The 15,108-nt window shown below is 39.3% G+C and overlaps 1 protein-coding gene across 1 annotated transcript in view; it reads left to right on the forward strand.

Moving 5' to 3' along the window:
* PITPNM3 (PITPNM family member 3) overlaps positions 1-14,643 on the forward strand; it is a 62,208-nt gene extending 47,565 nt beyond the window's left edge. Inside the window, 9 exon segments of the mRNA XM_032707417.1 lie at positions 187-335; positions 3,148-3,264; positions 3,789-3,905; positions 5,074-5,222; positions 6,221-6,370; positions 7,188-7,349; positions 7,351-7,369; positions 7,770-7,898; positions 8,272-14,643. Coding sequence (XP_032563308.1) covers positions 187-335; positions 3,148-3,264; positions 3,789-3,905; positions 5,074-5,222; positions 6,221-6,370; positions 7,188-7,349; positions 7,351-7,369; positions 7,770-7,898; positions 8,272-8,577 — 1,298 coding nt within the window. The 3' untranslated portion in view covers positions 8,578-14,643.
* Positions 14,644-15,108: the final 465 nt, after the last annotated feature.

Consider the following 15,108-nt stretch of genomic DNA (forward strand, 5'->3'; position numbering starts at 1 on the left):
GATGGTTAAGTGATGATGCAGTTAGTAAAAACAGTGCTTTCATGTATGATAGATACCTTCAACAGACTCTAAAAGTCAAGATAAAAAAGCAAAAGACTTAAGTCAATTATCTAGCTGAAACATAAAGATAGCAAGAAATTTATTAAGATATATAAGTGTGATGCTATTTTGTTTCATTTTTTGTAGTTACTGCAAAGTGGTGGGGAACAAAACGAATAGATTATGCCTTGTATTGTCCAGATGTGCTGACAGCCTTTCCAACGGTGGCCCTTCCGCATCTCTTCCATGCCAGCTACTGGGAGTCAACAGACGTTGTGGCTTTCATTCTAAGACAGGTCATTGATCTTTTTATTTTTTCTATCTGCAGCAGATAGGCTTGTGATTTTTAATTGCATTTTCCAAGGGTCAGTCTTTTAATCTTTAGTTCAGTTAGGTGGCTAACTGTGTTTGCATCACATTCAGCTGTATGTGAGAATGACAGATGCGGATTTACTGGAGAGGTGAAGGGGACGATGAGCCCACCATTAGCACTGCTGACTTTGTGACTGGGAATATTGCACTGTTATGCATACCTTACTTACCACTCCTGTGCCCCAGATCATTACAGCCCTGCATTATATATTAATTTCCTCCTGTTTTTGAAGGAATAGGCTATCTCCAGGCTTACATAATTATATATCTCCCTACTAAATATCATATCATTAGCATACACTTGATAGTAAACCAGCAGTTTGGAAGTACTGCTTCTGTAAAAAAATTGAGTCTCTCCTTTACAGGAGTGTTTTGAGGCATTGCAAGCACTTTCTCCTCAGAATTTATTTCTGAGTCGTACTATGGGTCTGTTTTTCTTACTGTGTCCATAATTAGGCATCAGCTCACAGTCACTTACTGAAAATGAAGTACTTTGATGTATAGAGAAAGGGACAAGGCTGAGAAATCTCACCTGGGCTAACAGAAAAAAATGAAGTGACGTTCAAGTAAAACTTGCAGAATAAGCGTTCTTCCAAGAATCCATAGTAACCCTCACACGAAAGCCAGTCACAAGCAGTTTAATTTGGATTAACCCAAGAATCAGTCTGTGTGTTTGGCAGATGTCAGTGTGCATGCCACTCTCACAGCTACTTTTAGCTGGTCTCTGAGTGTGAACTCCCTCCAGCTCCTGTTCCCAGTGCTGGTGTCAATGGTGTTAGTTCACCTGGTAGCTCCGGGGAATGAGATCTCAGAGGCTTAGTTCCCTCCAGCCCGGAACTACTGCTGGGTCAGACAGTGCAGATGTACAGCCCCTGTCTGTCTGTGGCATGTGAGTGGAGTGTACAGCAGATCATCTATCTGGTAACCAGACCACTGGCAGAGGTTTTTTTGATTGCTGTTTTTAATGGATGAAATTAAGATTTCTTCAACCTCTTGCTGTCCTTTCAGACCATCCAAATTTAAAAAAACTTTGTTTATAACTAGTGTCACCATAATCAAGGCAAAGCAAAAGTCACTGAAGAGTTTTTCCATGAAAAAGAACAGTTTCCAAAAGAGGAATCTTATTTGATGCTCATCCTGAAGTAGAGGAGCAGTTTCTACTACAAGCAACAGGATGCAAATCCCTGTTTTTTCTGACTGAGAACACTAGACAATAGTACAGAGATGTTTCTCCTCACCTTTGCAACTCTCTAATAGTGCTTTTCTTCTTAATAGTGTTTTTCTTCTCTCTAAGGATGTTTTTTGCATTAAACCCATCAGACCTTTCTTCATCTTTCCTTTCATATTCCTTCCTTAGCCCAGTTGTCTGTTAGCAACCATTCCAGCTGTATTCTACTTGTTATTTTTGTGCATTCCTATGAAGTTGCATTGTCATGTCTTTCCTAGCCTTGTATGTGCATTGCAGCTTTTAGAATTTCATAAGCCCTTCAAGCATTTGCGACGTGCCTGTAAAGCAGTTCGTGAGCTTACAGCACTACATAAAGGACTGGTTAGTTACAGCAGCACAGTCTGGACCTTCAGCACTTTTTAGGGCTTAAGATTAAGGCTAATGGCTCCTGAATGCCCTGTGGGTGCATATATTTCCTGCACATGACCTCCACTGAACACAATGTATGTCAGTTTGTTAAAAGACATGCTGACTTCTCAGCGTTCCTGTGATTTGTTGCAACCCAACAGCTTTGGTAATTCTGAACGCAGCAGGATTTTACTCAAGGGAATTCATATAAGACATCTTTTCAAATGATTCTAGGCCACTCTTCTAGCAAGGGTGCTCAGAGTGGAAGACTTAGCTCAGAAAACCAGTTGTTCAACTTGAGAAATTTTCTGCCAGCTTGCAAAAGAGATAGACTAAGCTATTTCTCATTCAAGATGAGTATCCGTGATTGCAGGGTGGAACCCACAGATTTCAGTAAGACAGGGCTTGTGGTTTCAGTTGAAATGTGGCGTAACCCACACCCTGATCCTGAATTCTGTGGGTTGTGTCCTGAAATCTGAGTTGGACGTGCACATTTCTTGGTAAGTGTGTGCTATTTAGGTTGTAAGAATGTGGAGTTTGTATAACACATTAGAGTTCTGCACGTTCACAAGCTGGACTTCAGTGATCCTTGAGGGTCCCTTCCATCTCAGGATTTTCTATGATTCTCTAATTGTCTTTGGATGTTACTACCCCCAAGCCAAATCCTGAGGCTATCAGCTACTGCAGTGGTGAGTAATACCCAAAAGGTGATAAGAACCATTCTGTCTGAGTAGATGTATAGAAGATCAACAGAGATGGAGTCAGGAGTCTGACCTTTGCCATATAAAGGACATTTAAAAAGGCTTCTGTGATCTTAAGCTGCTTTAGTGACTTTGCAGACCGTAAGCAGACTATGTGACTGTCACTTGATACCAGCCTTATGTTTTCACCATTTTCTCTGGAGAAGTGTGCAATCTGTTGTGAATGGAAAAGCTGTTCAATAAGTATTTAAGATTAAGTGTTGGCCAACAGAGTGTAAGCAGTTTATTTGTCTGTACAATTAATGGGAGCATATGGCCTGTATGTCTCACTACTTCCATTGTGCTTTTGGCTTCGTAGTGTCATTCAGCTGTAGCAGCAGTATAATTTTCTCTTTCTTTGCCAAGTACCAGGACTCCCCAGGCCACACGCTATTTATTAAAATGTTAATATGATTTCAGGTGATGAGGTATGAAAATACAAATTTCAAGGAAAATGACAACGTGGATCCAGAAACACTAAGTCCATCTAATCCACGAGAAAAATGGCTACGCAAAAGGACACATGTCAAATTGAGAGTAAGTTTAAATCTGAATATATCTGGCAGCCATGGAACATGGGCTTGGCAGAAATTTAAATGGAGTTTGATCTACTGGATAAAGAGTTTACATAACTGAATATTACTAAAGAGTAATAACCTCTTCACTTAATCTAGAGGCAAGCAAATTAACAGTTAGGGAATGGGAACAATTTACTTTTGTTTATCACTACCTGTTGGGAGAAAGAATATTTCTTTAAACAACTGATGAATCTATGGCACCACTTGAAGTGAAAGATAATTTGCATTCACTTAAATATTCTCTCTTATTTTGTTGTCTTGAGCACTCTCACTAGAAAGTCTATTCAGCAACCCACCATCAGTGGAGATCAGGCTCCAGCTGAAATGGGAGCACAGTTCTGCTCAGTGTTCTCAGGTGCAGTGATGTACCTCAGACACACTGTCCAGGACTGTGTCTCTGTGTCACTGTTCATAACATAATAGAGAGAGTAGCCTCATTACAAAAGCAAACACTACACTTCCCACCTTCTGCTCTTATTTCAGAATGTGACTGCTAATCACCGAGCTAATGATGTCATTGCAGCAGAAGATGGTCCTCAGGTACTAGTTGGGCGCTTTATGTATGGACCTCTGGACATGGTGGCTTTAACAGGTGAAAAGGTGAAGTCTGAGTACTCAATTTTCTCATTTTGGTAGAAACAGTTGTTCTGTGTAGCACGCATGTATAGTATCAGAGAAAGCCTTACAGTGAGGGGAAGTACATCACTAGCCCCCACTACTTCAGCAAAAATATGCTCTAAGTAGGCTTTCCTGAAAGCTGACTTTTTTCTCAGCTTTCACCTCTCTTACCTGATGCTGGCTATCTCCTTTGGTTAGTGGTGAGTGTGCTGTGCAGTGATTTCTGAACCTGCCATCCAGCTGTACCACCTGCTGGAGATAATTAACTCTCTGAGCAAGGAGGAAATTTGGTTTGACAAACCACTAAGGGAAAATTGTGTATCATCCTGTCCAAGTAAAACAACTGGATAAAGGAATAGGCATTCTGGGGGCTGCGTGGCTATGGCTTCTCTTATACACAGGCAAGTAAAGATTAGTTTTAGAGATTAGTAGTGATGTGACACAGTTGGAACTGTCATTCCTAAAGCTGCCTGCAAAAGCCAGGCTTACAGCTGATAGAGCCAAGCATCAAGTGAACACATTGGTTTACATTCACCGAGATTGTAAGATTTTCTGTGCCCATTAAGGGAACAATGCTGCTGAGCTGAGGGTAAAACTGAAGCATGGAGGCTTCACTTGGCCTGTTTCAGGTCCAGCAAAGTATTTAATATCCTTTATGTGTTTCAGTTGACGAAACCCATATTGATGAAATCTTTTGATAATTTGAAGTGTTCTGGTTTTGCATTTGTAGGCAAGGTTATGATTTGAGAAAATTTCATTTTGCTAATAACCAGATGACATTTTCCATTTTGTATGTTTAGTACTGAAAAATGTAATATATGCATGCAAGCTGAAATTATTTTCTTCCTAGTTTAGGCCTTCTGTCAGATTTCTGAGGTCTATTCCTATGTTTGACACCTGCAGTGCTAAGCTGAGTGCTTTAAATTATGAAGGCAATAAGCCCTTGTGTTGTATGTTAGGAAGCATTTGCTAATTGAGGGGGCCCCCTATGAAGTTTTTACTGAGTTTTGAAGTTCCTGCAAAACTTCCTTGTAAGCTTTTAGTATCAGCCATGGTTGGAGATACTAATATGATCTAGGCTTGACAGGCCCTGCAAATAGGGGTGTTTTGCTGATTATCCCACTAGATCATTGTTTGTTGTTTTTTGCAGGTGGATATCTTCATAATGACTGAGCCATCTTCGGGTAGGTGGGTGTACTTTGACACAGAGATATCCAACAGCAGTGGCCGGATATCATACAACATACCTGAACAGAAGAGACTGAGAGTTGGTGTGTATCCCATCAAAATGGTGGTCAGGTAATAGCTCCAAGCTGGAACTAAAGCTGTGATCGGGAAGGAACTTCGAAACTGAGTAAAAACTTCTCTGAATCCCTACTTTGGAGATTAAATCAGTGGGGCAAATTTAACTGAAACAGAATGTTGTTACCCTCCAGATAAAAAGGTCCAAAATTAGTTTACAATCTTATGTAGTGCTAATTGAGCAGGAGAAAATGTTTTACCTCAATGTAATAGAAATTCAAGAAAAGAGAGTTACTAGAACAGAAATTAGGTTGTATTCAGAAGTGAAGCTTTAGACTGCGTAAGTTTCAAAGAGGAACAAAAGAAACAGTCCTGTTTTTGCTAGTCAAGCTATCAGCACATATTTTAAGAATCTGCATCACCAAATATAACTTTCTAGATCATACAATAATATTTCTAAAGGAAAGAAAGTGTGGTTTCCGATTACATTTTTTTAGGGAATATGAGGTGGTGGGATGGGAAGAGCTTTGGATTGCCTTGTGATTTATCCATTTTTTGACATGCAGACCTCTTGGGGAAAAGACATTGTGAGGAAAAGATTCCATTTCACATTCTTTTCCATGTGAAGAGCCCTTTATGACTGTGTTGTTTTGGGGTGGGCTTTTTTTTTAACTTTTCTGGACTGGCATTCCCATTGTAATTTGCAATGCTAGAGGGATAGCTCATGCTTATAATACCAACTGTTTAGCTTACGGAGAAAGTTTGAGTAGTAGTTCAAGTACTTCAGGCTGGTTTGGGTTTTTTCCCCCTAATTCTTTTAGCTATTTGTACACGTGTGATTTCTTATTGACATTAGCTTCCAAATTTCTCTTTGGAAAGCTGTTTTCTAAAAGTGTAAGTTTTAATTGCCCCGTGTAGGAATCAGAAGCCCTATTTGACAGTGATTTTTAAAGCTGTAGGTCCAGACAGAACTAATTTCAAATATTAACTAGAACTTGTAGAAAATACATTCTGATATTTTGCTCTTTAAATGAATTTATTGCTTGACTCTCCAGAGGGGACCAGAGCAGTGCAGCAAGTTACCTGACGGTACTTCCCCGAGGAATGGAATGTGTTGTGTTCAGCATTGATGGTTCATTTGCAGCAAGTGTTTCAATTATGGGAAGTGACCCCAAAGTCCGAGCAGGGGCCGTTGATGTTGTCAGGTAAGTGAGGCTTGAACGCTAACTCTCTGGCTACTGAACACAGTAGGAAGGAAAAGGGGTTTTTTACTTAATAAACAGCAATTCTGTAAGGGCCAAGATTCTTTGCAGATACATTTCTATATTTGCTTGGACAGCAGGTCTGCCTGATTTTCAGAGGAATCCTAGAATGCTGTGGATTACTTTGAAATTCGTAGTTTAAATTGCCTAAAGGTTAAAAGTTGCTTCTCGGGAATAGGCCTTGAGTGTGTGCAGTGAATTAATAATGATTCCATGAGTATTTTGTGTTTCATTAACTTCACATAAGGATGTACTTGTACTTCTGAAGTATCAGGTGCCGCGAATGCAAGAATGTTTTTTGGAGGCAAACTAAAAGCCTTTTAACCCATTCTTGCAAGTCAGTTATGTCACACTGGATGGGGAAATGCAGTTCTCATTTTGGAACCTGCGTGGGGAATGTAGGGATCTCAGTTTCAAAGGTTTCCCTTCCTTAGAGCTGAAATGGCAGAAAATCTCATTAAAGGTTTCAAAGGTAGCAGGGCTTGATGTGTAGCAAGGTCTATTCTAATTACATTTTTAAATAGCTCTCATATTTTAGATAATATTTTGTATAAGAGTCTCTCTTGCTTTCCTCTGTCTCCCTCAAGGTGTAGACAGTATTACTTAATTGCTTGATAGGAGCAGAAACTTACGCATGCTGCTCTTCACTTGTTGAAGGATAACATCCAACTTCTAACTGGGCTAAGAAAAGATGCTGATCTGACCTGTGAGTATTGTTTCTTTTCCTGCACCTGCATAATTTGCCTGCTATTTCTGACAGGCATTGGCAGGACCTGGGATATCTGATTATCTATATCACTGGCCGTCCAGATATGCAAAAACAGCGTGTGGTTTCATGGTTGTCTCAACACAACTTCCCACAAGGGATGATCTTCTTCTCAGATGGACTGGTTCATGACCCACTGCGACAAAAGACCATTTTCTCCGAATCTCATGCAAGAGGTACTAGAAACCTATATAAGCCTTAGAACCTCTTTCCAGTGAATGTCATTCAGTAAAGTAAGAGATCTCCCTTCTTCCTGAACAGTGAATCTCACTGGTCATCACAAAGTCTTTTTGCCATTCCTCATTTCTTTTTTCATTTTTTTAAAGAGCAAGGAAGGCTGATAAAACATCAAAGGGACCTCCTATCATGATAAATAATAAATGAACTGCTTGGTTTTCCTGTGTGCATAGCTGTAGTTCTTGCTGGCATGCAGGCAGGCAGATTTAGGTATCTGCAGTTTACAGAATGAGATTGTAACAATGAACTCATGTGCTGCTTCATTGCAAATCAAGTGCCAGCCTCATAGCTGCAGGGTGTTCAAGAGAGCGTTCACTTTGGAAGTAATATTTGTTTCAGTGCCACATCAAAATCTGTGCCGCATATGGTTCCATGAAGGATATTTCTGTGTACAGTGTCTTGGCTCTGTCACCATCCCAGATCTACATAGTTGGACGACCCACAAAGAAATACCAGGCACAGTGTCAAGTAAGTAACTCTTGCTACTCAATCAGGAAGTCCTGTGGAAGACAAGGAAATGCATGAATGCATGTGCAAACACACACCCCTCAGAGCAGCGACAGTGTTTCAAAGAAGGACAATTTTGGGTACAAATGAGGCATTTTTTGGCAAGGTGAATGGTAAAGAGAATTGAGCAGTCACAGGTTGTATCTACAAGTGCATGCATTGCATATTGTGGAATGACAAAATGGAACAGATCACTGAAAAAAAAATTGAGAGGAGTATTAGCACTCTGTAGGTGTCTAACTGGGGTGCCAAAGATCAAAACTTAACTCCTCATAGAGCTCATAGATTAAGGCAGCAGTAATTTGTCACTCTCTTTCTTTTCTTCCTATTTCAGTTCCTCAGTGAAGGTTATGCAGCCCACTTGGCCTCGCTGGAGTTCAGTCTCCATTCACGACCCAAAAAGAACAACACTCGGATGATCTTGAGAAAAGGTAGCTTTGGCCTCCACTCCCAACCTGAGTTTCTGCGCAAGAGGAACCACCTCCGCAGGACTATGTCTGTGCAGCAGCCTGACCCACCTTCCTTGAACCCCAAGCCAGAGCGTGCCCAGAGCCAGCCTGAATCAGACAAAGATCACGACAGGCATTTGCCCTCCATTGCTTGGGTTCGAGGTGTTCACAAATTTGAATCTGTTCCCTAGGAAGATTGGGAATGTAGATCTTGGGTGCACCCTCATTAAACTTGTAGGTATGCCTCAAAGCTAATATTTAGGCAGCTCCAGACTAAGAGATGTAGACGGGAACCTGTACCTCGGAGTCTTCCCTGTTCTGAAATCTGCCTTCTTATACCAAGTGGGGAACTTGCAGTTTGCTCCTCTTGTCATGTTTATTGGGAGATTTTAAAACAACCTAAAACTATTGCAAGTGGTTACAACATCAAAATAAAAGGAAATATCTTTGATTATTTTTTGCAACAGATATAATATGTGCAATAAGAGAAAGAGCTAAAGCAGGCTGATTTTACTCAGAAGAAGGGTTGTGGTATGAGCTAACTAGCTGCATCCAAACCAGTATAAAATGGTAGGTTACATAGGTTACAGAGAAGGTTTACACTTTAAATAGTCCTGTCTGTTTCCACTTTTCAGTAAAGTGGCACACCTGCAAGGGAAGCAGAGATGGGAACTACAATAACAGGTGGTCAGAGTTTGTATAACAATATGCTTTTTTGGGTGTTTTAAGCCCAAGATTTCCTTTCAGCTTGCAGTGATGGTAAACAGACTCCAACATCGGCACTCATTTTGTGTGAGGTGCTGGACAAATAAATGAGAACTTCACTTATGAACCAAATTATAAAAACTTCATGTTAAAAATAAATGTGTCTGCCACAGTTTGAAGCAGTTAGTGTTGCTATAAACAAATAATGTGCAACTGTAGGAAGATCACACTGTTTTGTGGAATTTGGTGACTGTGCAGAAATGTGTGGACTGCTTCGGTAAGGAGATGGCTTTGCCCTTCTCAGTCCTAGAGTCAGATCTTAAGAGGGTAAGCTAAAGGCAACCCTTTTACTAAGGGATCTGCAAACTCCAGGAGAATCTTTACACTGGAGGAAAAGAAAAGTAATGAGGTATATCGGTGAATTGTTTACCTTCTCATGTTTTATAGCAACTGCTGTGTTAAGACAATCTGTAGCATTCAGAATTACAGCATTTGAGCTTCAGAGAATGGACACGCCAAATTACAGGTGCCAAATAGACATTTTTCTACAGATTTAAATTTCTCTCTGATCTCCCAGTGGACTTACTAGAAGTAAAATATGTGACATTTTCCTTAAGTAGTATAAGTAGTAATATTTCTGAAGTGTTGTAGTTAAACATAGTAGCAGTTTGCAGATTCTTCATGCAGATACTTCCACTGAGAGAAATTCATCAAGAGAACTTTCATGACTGAACTGATGCATGTTTTAAAACCTGCAATGAAGTTACAAGTGCACATAAAACCCCCTTTTTTTAAAAGTTACAACAAGACTATTGACACCAAGAAAGCTCAAAGTCAATAGGACATTTCTTTTTCAGGTTGGTTTGTTAGTTTTTCATTTCAGGGAATTGGGGTGGAGAGGGTGTTGTGCCTCCCCACCCCCCTTTCAGGTTTTTGTATACCAGAAACAGTCTCTCAACAAGTTGGTTAATGATTTTGATAGTTGACGGTAAAACAAGTAAGAAATGTGATGGAAAACTATCAAGACACTGCAGAAGTAAACCCAAGTCTCTACTCCCTGTTAACCCTTAAGTTTCAGTGTGCTTTTGGAAGGGCATAGGAATGCAGCTTTTGACTTAAAAGGCAACAAAATATCTTATAAAGGGAGATCCTTGATTATATTTCAGACATAACTTGGCAAGATTGTCAGTTATCTATTTCAAACTTCCTGAAATATCTCTGGCACATCAGTAATTTCTTTTGGTGCAATGCGTCCTTTAAGGGAACACATTAAAAAGATTTAGGAAAGATGTAAAAAGTTTGGAAGTTCACACTTACTGGGAGCAGGTAAATACATTACAGGGGGCTGGGTTTTTATGCTGTTACCAAGTCAGGCAGCTGCAAAAGCTAAAGGAAAGATAATTCGCAAACTACATTGAAAGCAGTCTTCAGGTTTGCAAATGCTTTACCAGTAGTATCACAGTTCCTTAACCCACAAAATTGGAGGAATTATTCTGTGCTCTGTCTTGGCCCACTGTGTGTATTAGTTCTAATCACAGAGTCCATTTCTTTTTGTGTGCTCTGCTCTAGGAGGACATTGCACGGGTACACCAGACTCCATTTCCCTCCAGTGACTTCACTGTTAGCAGGCTTCTGCTTCTTAGATTTAAATAGGCATGGGAGTACAAGGCTTGTGAGTGAGGAACTCGCTAGGCAAATTTCAAGTTTGCTGAGGGGACCTAAAAGCAACATTGACTGATCACGAAGTTCATTCTAAGCACTGAATGTTTCGTAACAAGTCTTCTGATAGCAATCACTGTTCCAGCTGCTAAGTTCAAAGCTACTGTTGCTTTAGCCATCTACCTCTATCATCCAAGAGACTCCAAAATCTGTTTTTTGTTTTAAGTTGTTGTAGTAGAAAGGTTGACTTCTTTTCAGAAGAGAGATCTGGGTGTAATTCTGTGACTGTGACTGTACTGAAGGAAATAAGTGTCTGAGCACAAGGTTAGAGAAATCTCCTAGGTTTCTCTAGAAAAGGCTGTCTTTACTCTTGGAGACATAATGTCATTTTGCAGAGTACCATGTCATGTAAATTCTAATTTTGTGTATTTTCATTAATGGCTGGGTCACCTTGTCACCTTTATAGTAGTCAGTGTGCTAGCTTCCCTTAAGAATATTACAAGTGTATAGCAGTAAAACGAATACATGTGTGTGCATGTGATTTAGAGTGGTAACAGTTTCAAAGTTTCTACATGTGGTATTGAAATCAAGATGAAAATATTTTCCCTAACTTTGTTTCCATACAGTATATGAGAACTTAAGTGGCATTTGCATAATTCCGGCACTGCTTATTGCTTATTGATAGAGTTGATTTATGTCCTGATCACATGCTCCAGCTGAGCACTTTGGCAAAACAGTGATACAGGCATTAGCTTGGAGGTTAAGGCTTCCAGCTAATTAGGATCTTCTGAAACATCAAATGCCAGGTGCATTGGTTTTGAAAGCACCAGCCAGTTGCCACTAAAATGGTAAAACAGCTTCTGTTGGAGCTGAGAGCATGAACAAGGTGATTGTGATTTTAGGCATCTCAGAACTAGGCTGGCAGTTCAACAGATGTTCTGTGGCAATAACTGGAAACCTCATGCATGTTGAACAACTAGTTTTTCATGAGATTTTTTGGGGTTTTTTCCCCCCAGGTATACTTGGGGTAGTCCTGGGTTTGCCTCATGAATCTCTAGTTTTATAGTATAATTATTCTACGTTTTCTCTTAGAACATTCCTTTGTGGTCAGAATTTTAGTTACACATTTTGTCCACATGAACCGGTGGTGCAGTGGTTCATGGGCATTCAGCTTGCAATTGGATTTCAGTTTTACCTGTGTTTTCATGAAGATCAGTCCTTCCTAAGCAGGCTATTTTGCTGAGGATAAGTTTGAGCCTACAGCCATCCTATTCACTGATTGAAGTCCTCATTGCTGCAGTCTCTGTGCAGTCAGCACTAAACTATGTAGGCTATGGAAAGTGGTTAAAGCACACACAGAAGGGAAAGGGACAGAGGCTAAGGTGGGTGCCCAGGGAACATACAAGACTCATCAGTTGTTTCAGCACCTTTAGTGCCTCCAGTCTGTAACAGAAAAGCACATTCTTTTAACCTGCTGAATGGAGGAAGCATAAATGAAATTGTACAACACAAAACTGTTAGTCCAGTGGGTGCTAAGGCTGCAGTACAAGTCAGTGCAAAGTAAGCCACTGTTGGAAGCATTACTTCGGTGTCTTGTTGATATGATCCATTTTAAATACTGTAAAAATGGCTGTGATTAATAGCAGTGGTAGAGTTATCTGAGATATTGTAAAAACACACCTTCACAACTGTAGTGTTTTGGTTTTGTCTGTGGTGTATGTGTGTGTAGCTACTGGAAGACAGTAAGTTTTGGTTCTGCTTTTACAACAAATTTGTAACCAATATACTTTAAAAAAACAAAACCAAAAACAAACAAAACAACACCAACAATGGCTGTTTATTCAGTTTTGTTGTCTAGTTAGGTAAATTTGGAAAAAGATACCATTGTATAGAATGCAGACTATTCCACAGACCTGAATAGTGATGTTGGTCCAAATCTGCTTATTTTTAATAACTTGTTTTTGTTTGATACACTAGTGCTCTTGGAATAGATTCTTGCTTGATCAGAGTATTCTAGTTTAGTTTTGTGGCATGGTTTATATCTATTCAGCATAAAATTTTGTTAGCTGTAAAAAGGACACTGTGTTGATAACTCTTGTTTCACTGGGGTTCATGAGAGCTGTCGTTTTGATTTGTTTACATTAAACTGGTCTTAATTTTTACAGATTACTTCACCTGTTCCTCTGATACCTAGGGAGGTCACTTCTAAACAGCTAAAACTTTCACTGGCTATGCAGAAGTGGAACTATCAGTAAACTAGAGAAAAAAAGATTACATACCTTAGTCTACACAGGAAAATGACACTTTATCCAGAAGACCCACCATTCTGCAAAATTGCCTTTATTTGCCAATTTGTTGGCAAACAGTTGTTCTGTTTATACATTGCAGTCTTTCTTTATCCAGGACACTTCTAATGTGTGTATTTAAGCAAATCCCCAATATTTAGCTCCATAGTATCATCACGTACTTCATGGAATAAATTTGGAAAGGGAAAAAAAGAATTTTTTCCTGTTTTCTATATTGTTTTCTGTTTTAAATTTGTAAAAACTTTGTTTATGAGTGTTTTTAATAATACCTGAAACCTAGGTATTTTTAGTTTTTTAAATTTTTACATGCAACATTTGTTACTGAACCAATAGGATTTCCCCTAGGTTTTTTTCCCCTCTTGTCATCTAAGCCATAAAAAGGTGAGCACATCATAATAGTACTAGATAACTGGAGCATGGGCACCTTTTTGATAAGCTCATTGGCTTAAAAATGGAGAGAAGAAGAGATTGTGCACGCTCATTTCATCGTTTTTCTGATTAGAGATTGACATGTGGAATCTGAACATCAGATCTCTGCATTGATTTGTTCATGTCAGGCTTGCAGGGGAGAAAGTGGTACTTTCCATCCTCATCTGGAGCTGGTACAGGATAGAATTCCTATAGACACAAAACTTTCCAGTCTCTGGCCTCAGCTTCTCTAAGAGCAGTGATTCCTCGTGGTCCTTGTTCACAGCTTCGGCAGAAATGGTGGGTTTGTCAAGGTAATTAAGACTTCCATGATGTTTAGTCACTCAAGTTAAATATAGGTTCCTATAGATGATCCTAAATTCAGACCCACTCATAAAAAATGGAAGTAATAACACATTTTCTGGATGAAAAGTTTTATTTTTCAGACATAAGAAGTGGCCTGGAGCAGCTAGAATCCTGTGCCGTGGATTCTGGAATTGAAGTCAGGTGTTGGCAATTCCTCTTTCTTTCATTTTAGTTCAAGCCCAACTTACAGTTTACCCTCTACTTGTATTTATCCCATTAAGCTACCTTTGAAACTGGATTGAATTTGAGGGATTTGGGGAATATGAAACAAATCTGACAGTTCATTGTAAGGATGTACAGAATTTATGAGGGGAAAGAAAGAGAGAAAGGTTTACTGTGACATGCTAGGGGATGGTACACTAGAGATTGCAACATTGAAACATGATTTACAGATAGCAAGTTTGAAAGGTAAGGTTATTCCTGGATGACTGGTGTACGGCCCAGAATGGCAGTCCTCTCACAGAACCCCAAGCCTTCTGCATAAGTTATTTTTCTATTTGTGGGGCAGAAAAGGGGCAGTCCATTTACAACTGAATTCATACAAGGAAACTTGAAATTGTAGGTGTTCTTTCAGTCTGTAGTTTTATTAAGTGCATACTTTAAATATTGTTTGTCAGTGAGAAGGTTCTATCTGGTGACAAATGTTTATATTTCTTATGGCTGCCTTGTAAAGATCACAAAATGTACAATAATGAGTTTCTTAATATGAAATAAGGAGTAAGATTTCTACAACTGCTATAGATTTTGATGTGAGCTGGTTTTTAAAATCTTATAACAGATTACTCACTTAAATAAAACCTTCCTTGCCTTTAAGCAAACACTGTCACTGATTTTTCTTACCAGTGAATTGGGAAGTATTAGATCATCATTGTACATGTCCTAGTAGCTGTTGGAAACAGTATAGAGGCTTCCTGATACATGTGTTTGAAAAAATAGTTAAATTAGAGGTCGACTTTTCACAAAACTCCAACCCTCCTCCTTTTCAGAAGTCATAGAAGGAGGTATCTTGGTAATGAGTCACCGTCTTTGTGAATGCTTTATCGAAGAAGTAGTTTCAGAACATCCAAAGAATATATGTTCCCTATAGAAAGGTGGTTAAAAAAACCTAAAACCAGGACACAAAATATACACAAATACTACATGAGGAAATCAGGATTGAATACTTGCCGTATTTATATTTGATACCATTAAAATTTTAGTGAAACTGGAACTGAATTACATGCACATCTTAAACATTATCAAGTAGAGCAAAATTTTCTAAATCAGTCTTTTGTTTGA

This window comes from Chiroxiphia lanceolata, chromosome 20 (assembly GCF_009829145.1).
Source record: "Chiroxiphia lanceolata isolate bChiLan1 chromosome 20, bChiLan1.pri, whole genome shotgun sequence".
Classification (NCBI taxonomy): Eukaryota; Metazoa; Chordata; class Aves; order Passeriformes; family Pipridae; genus Chiroxiphia; species Chiroxiphia lanceolata.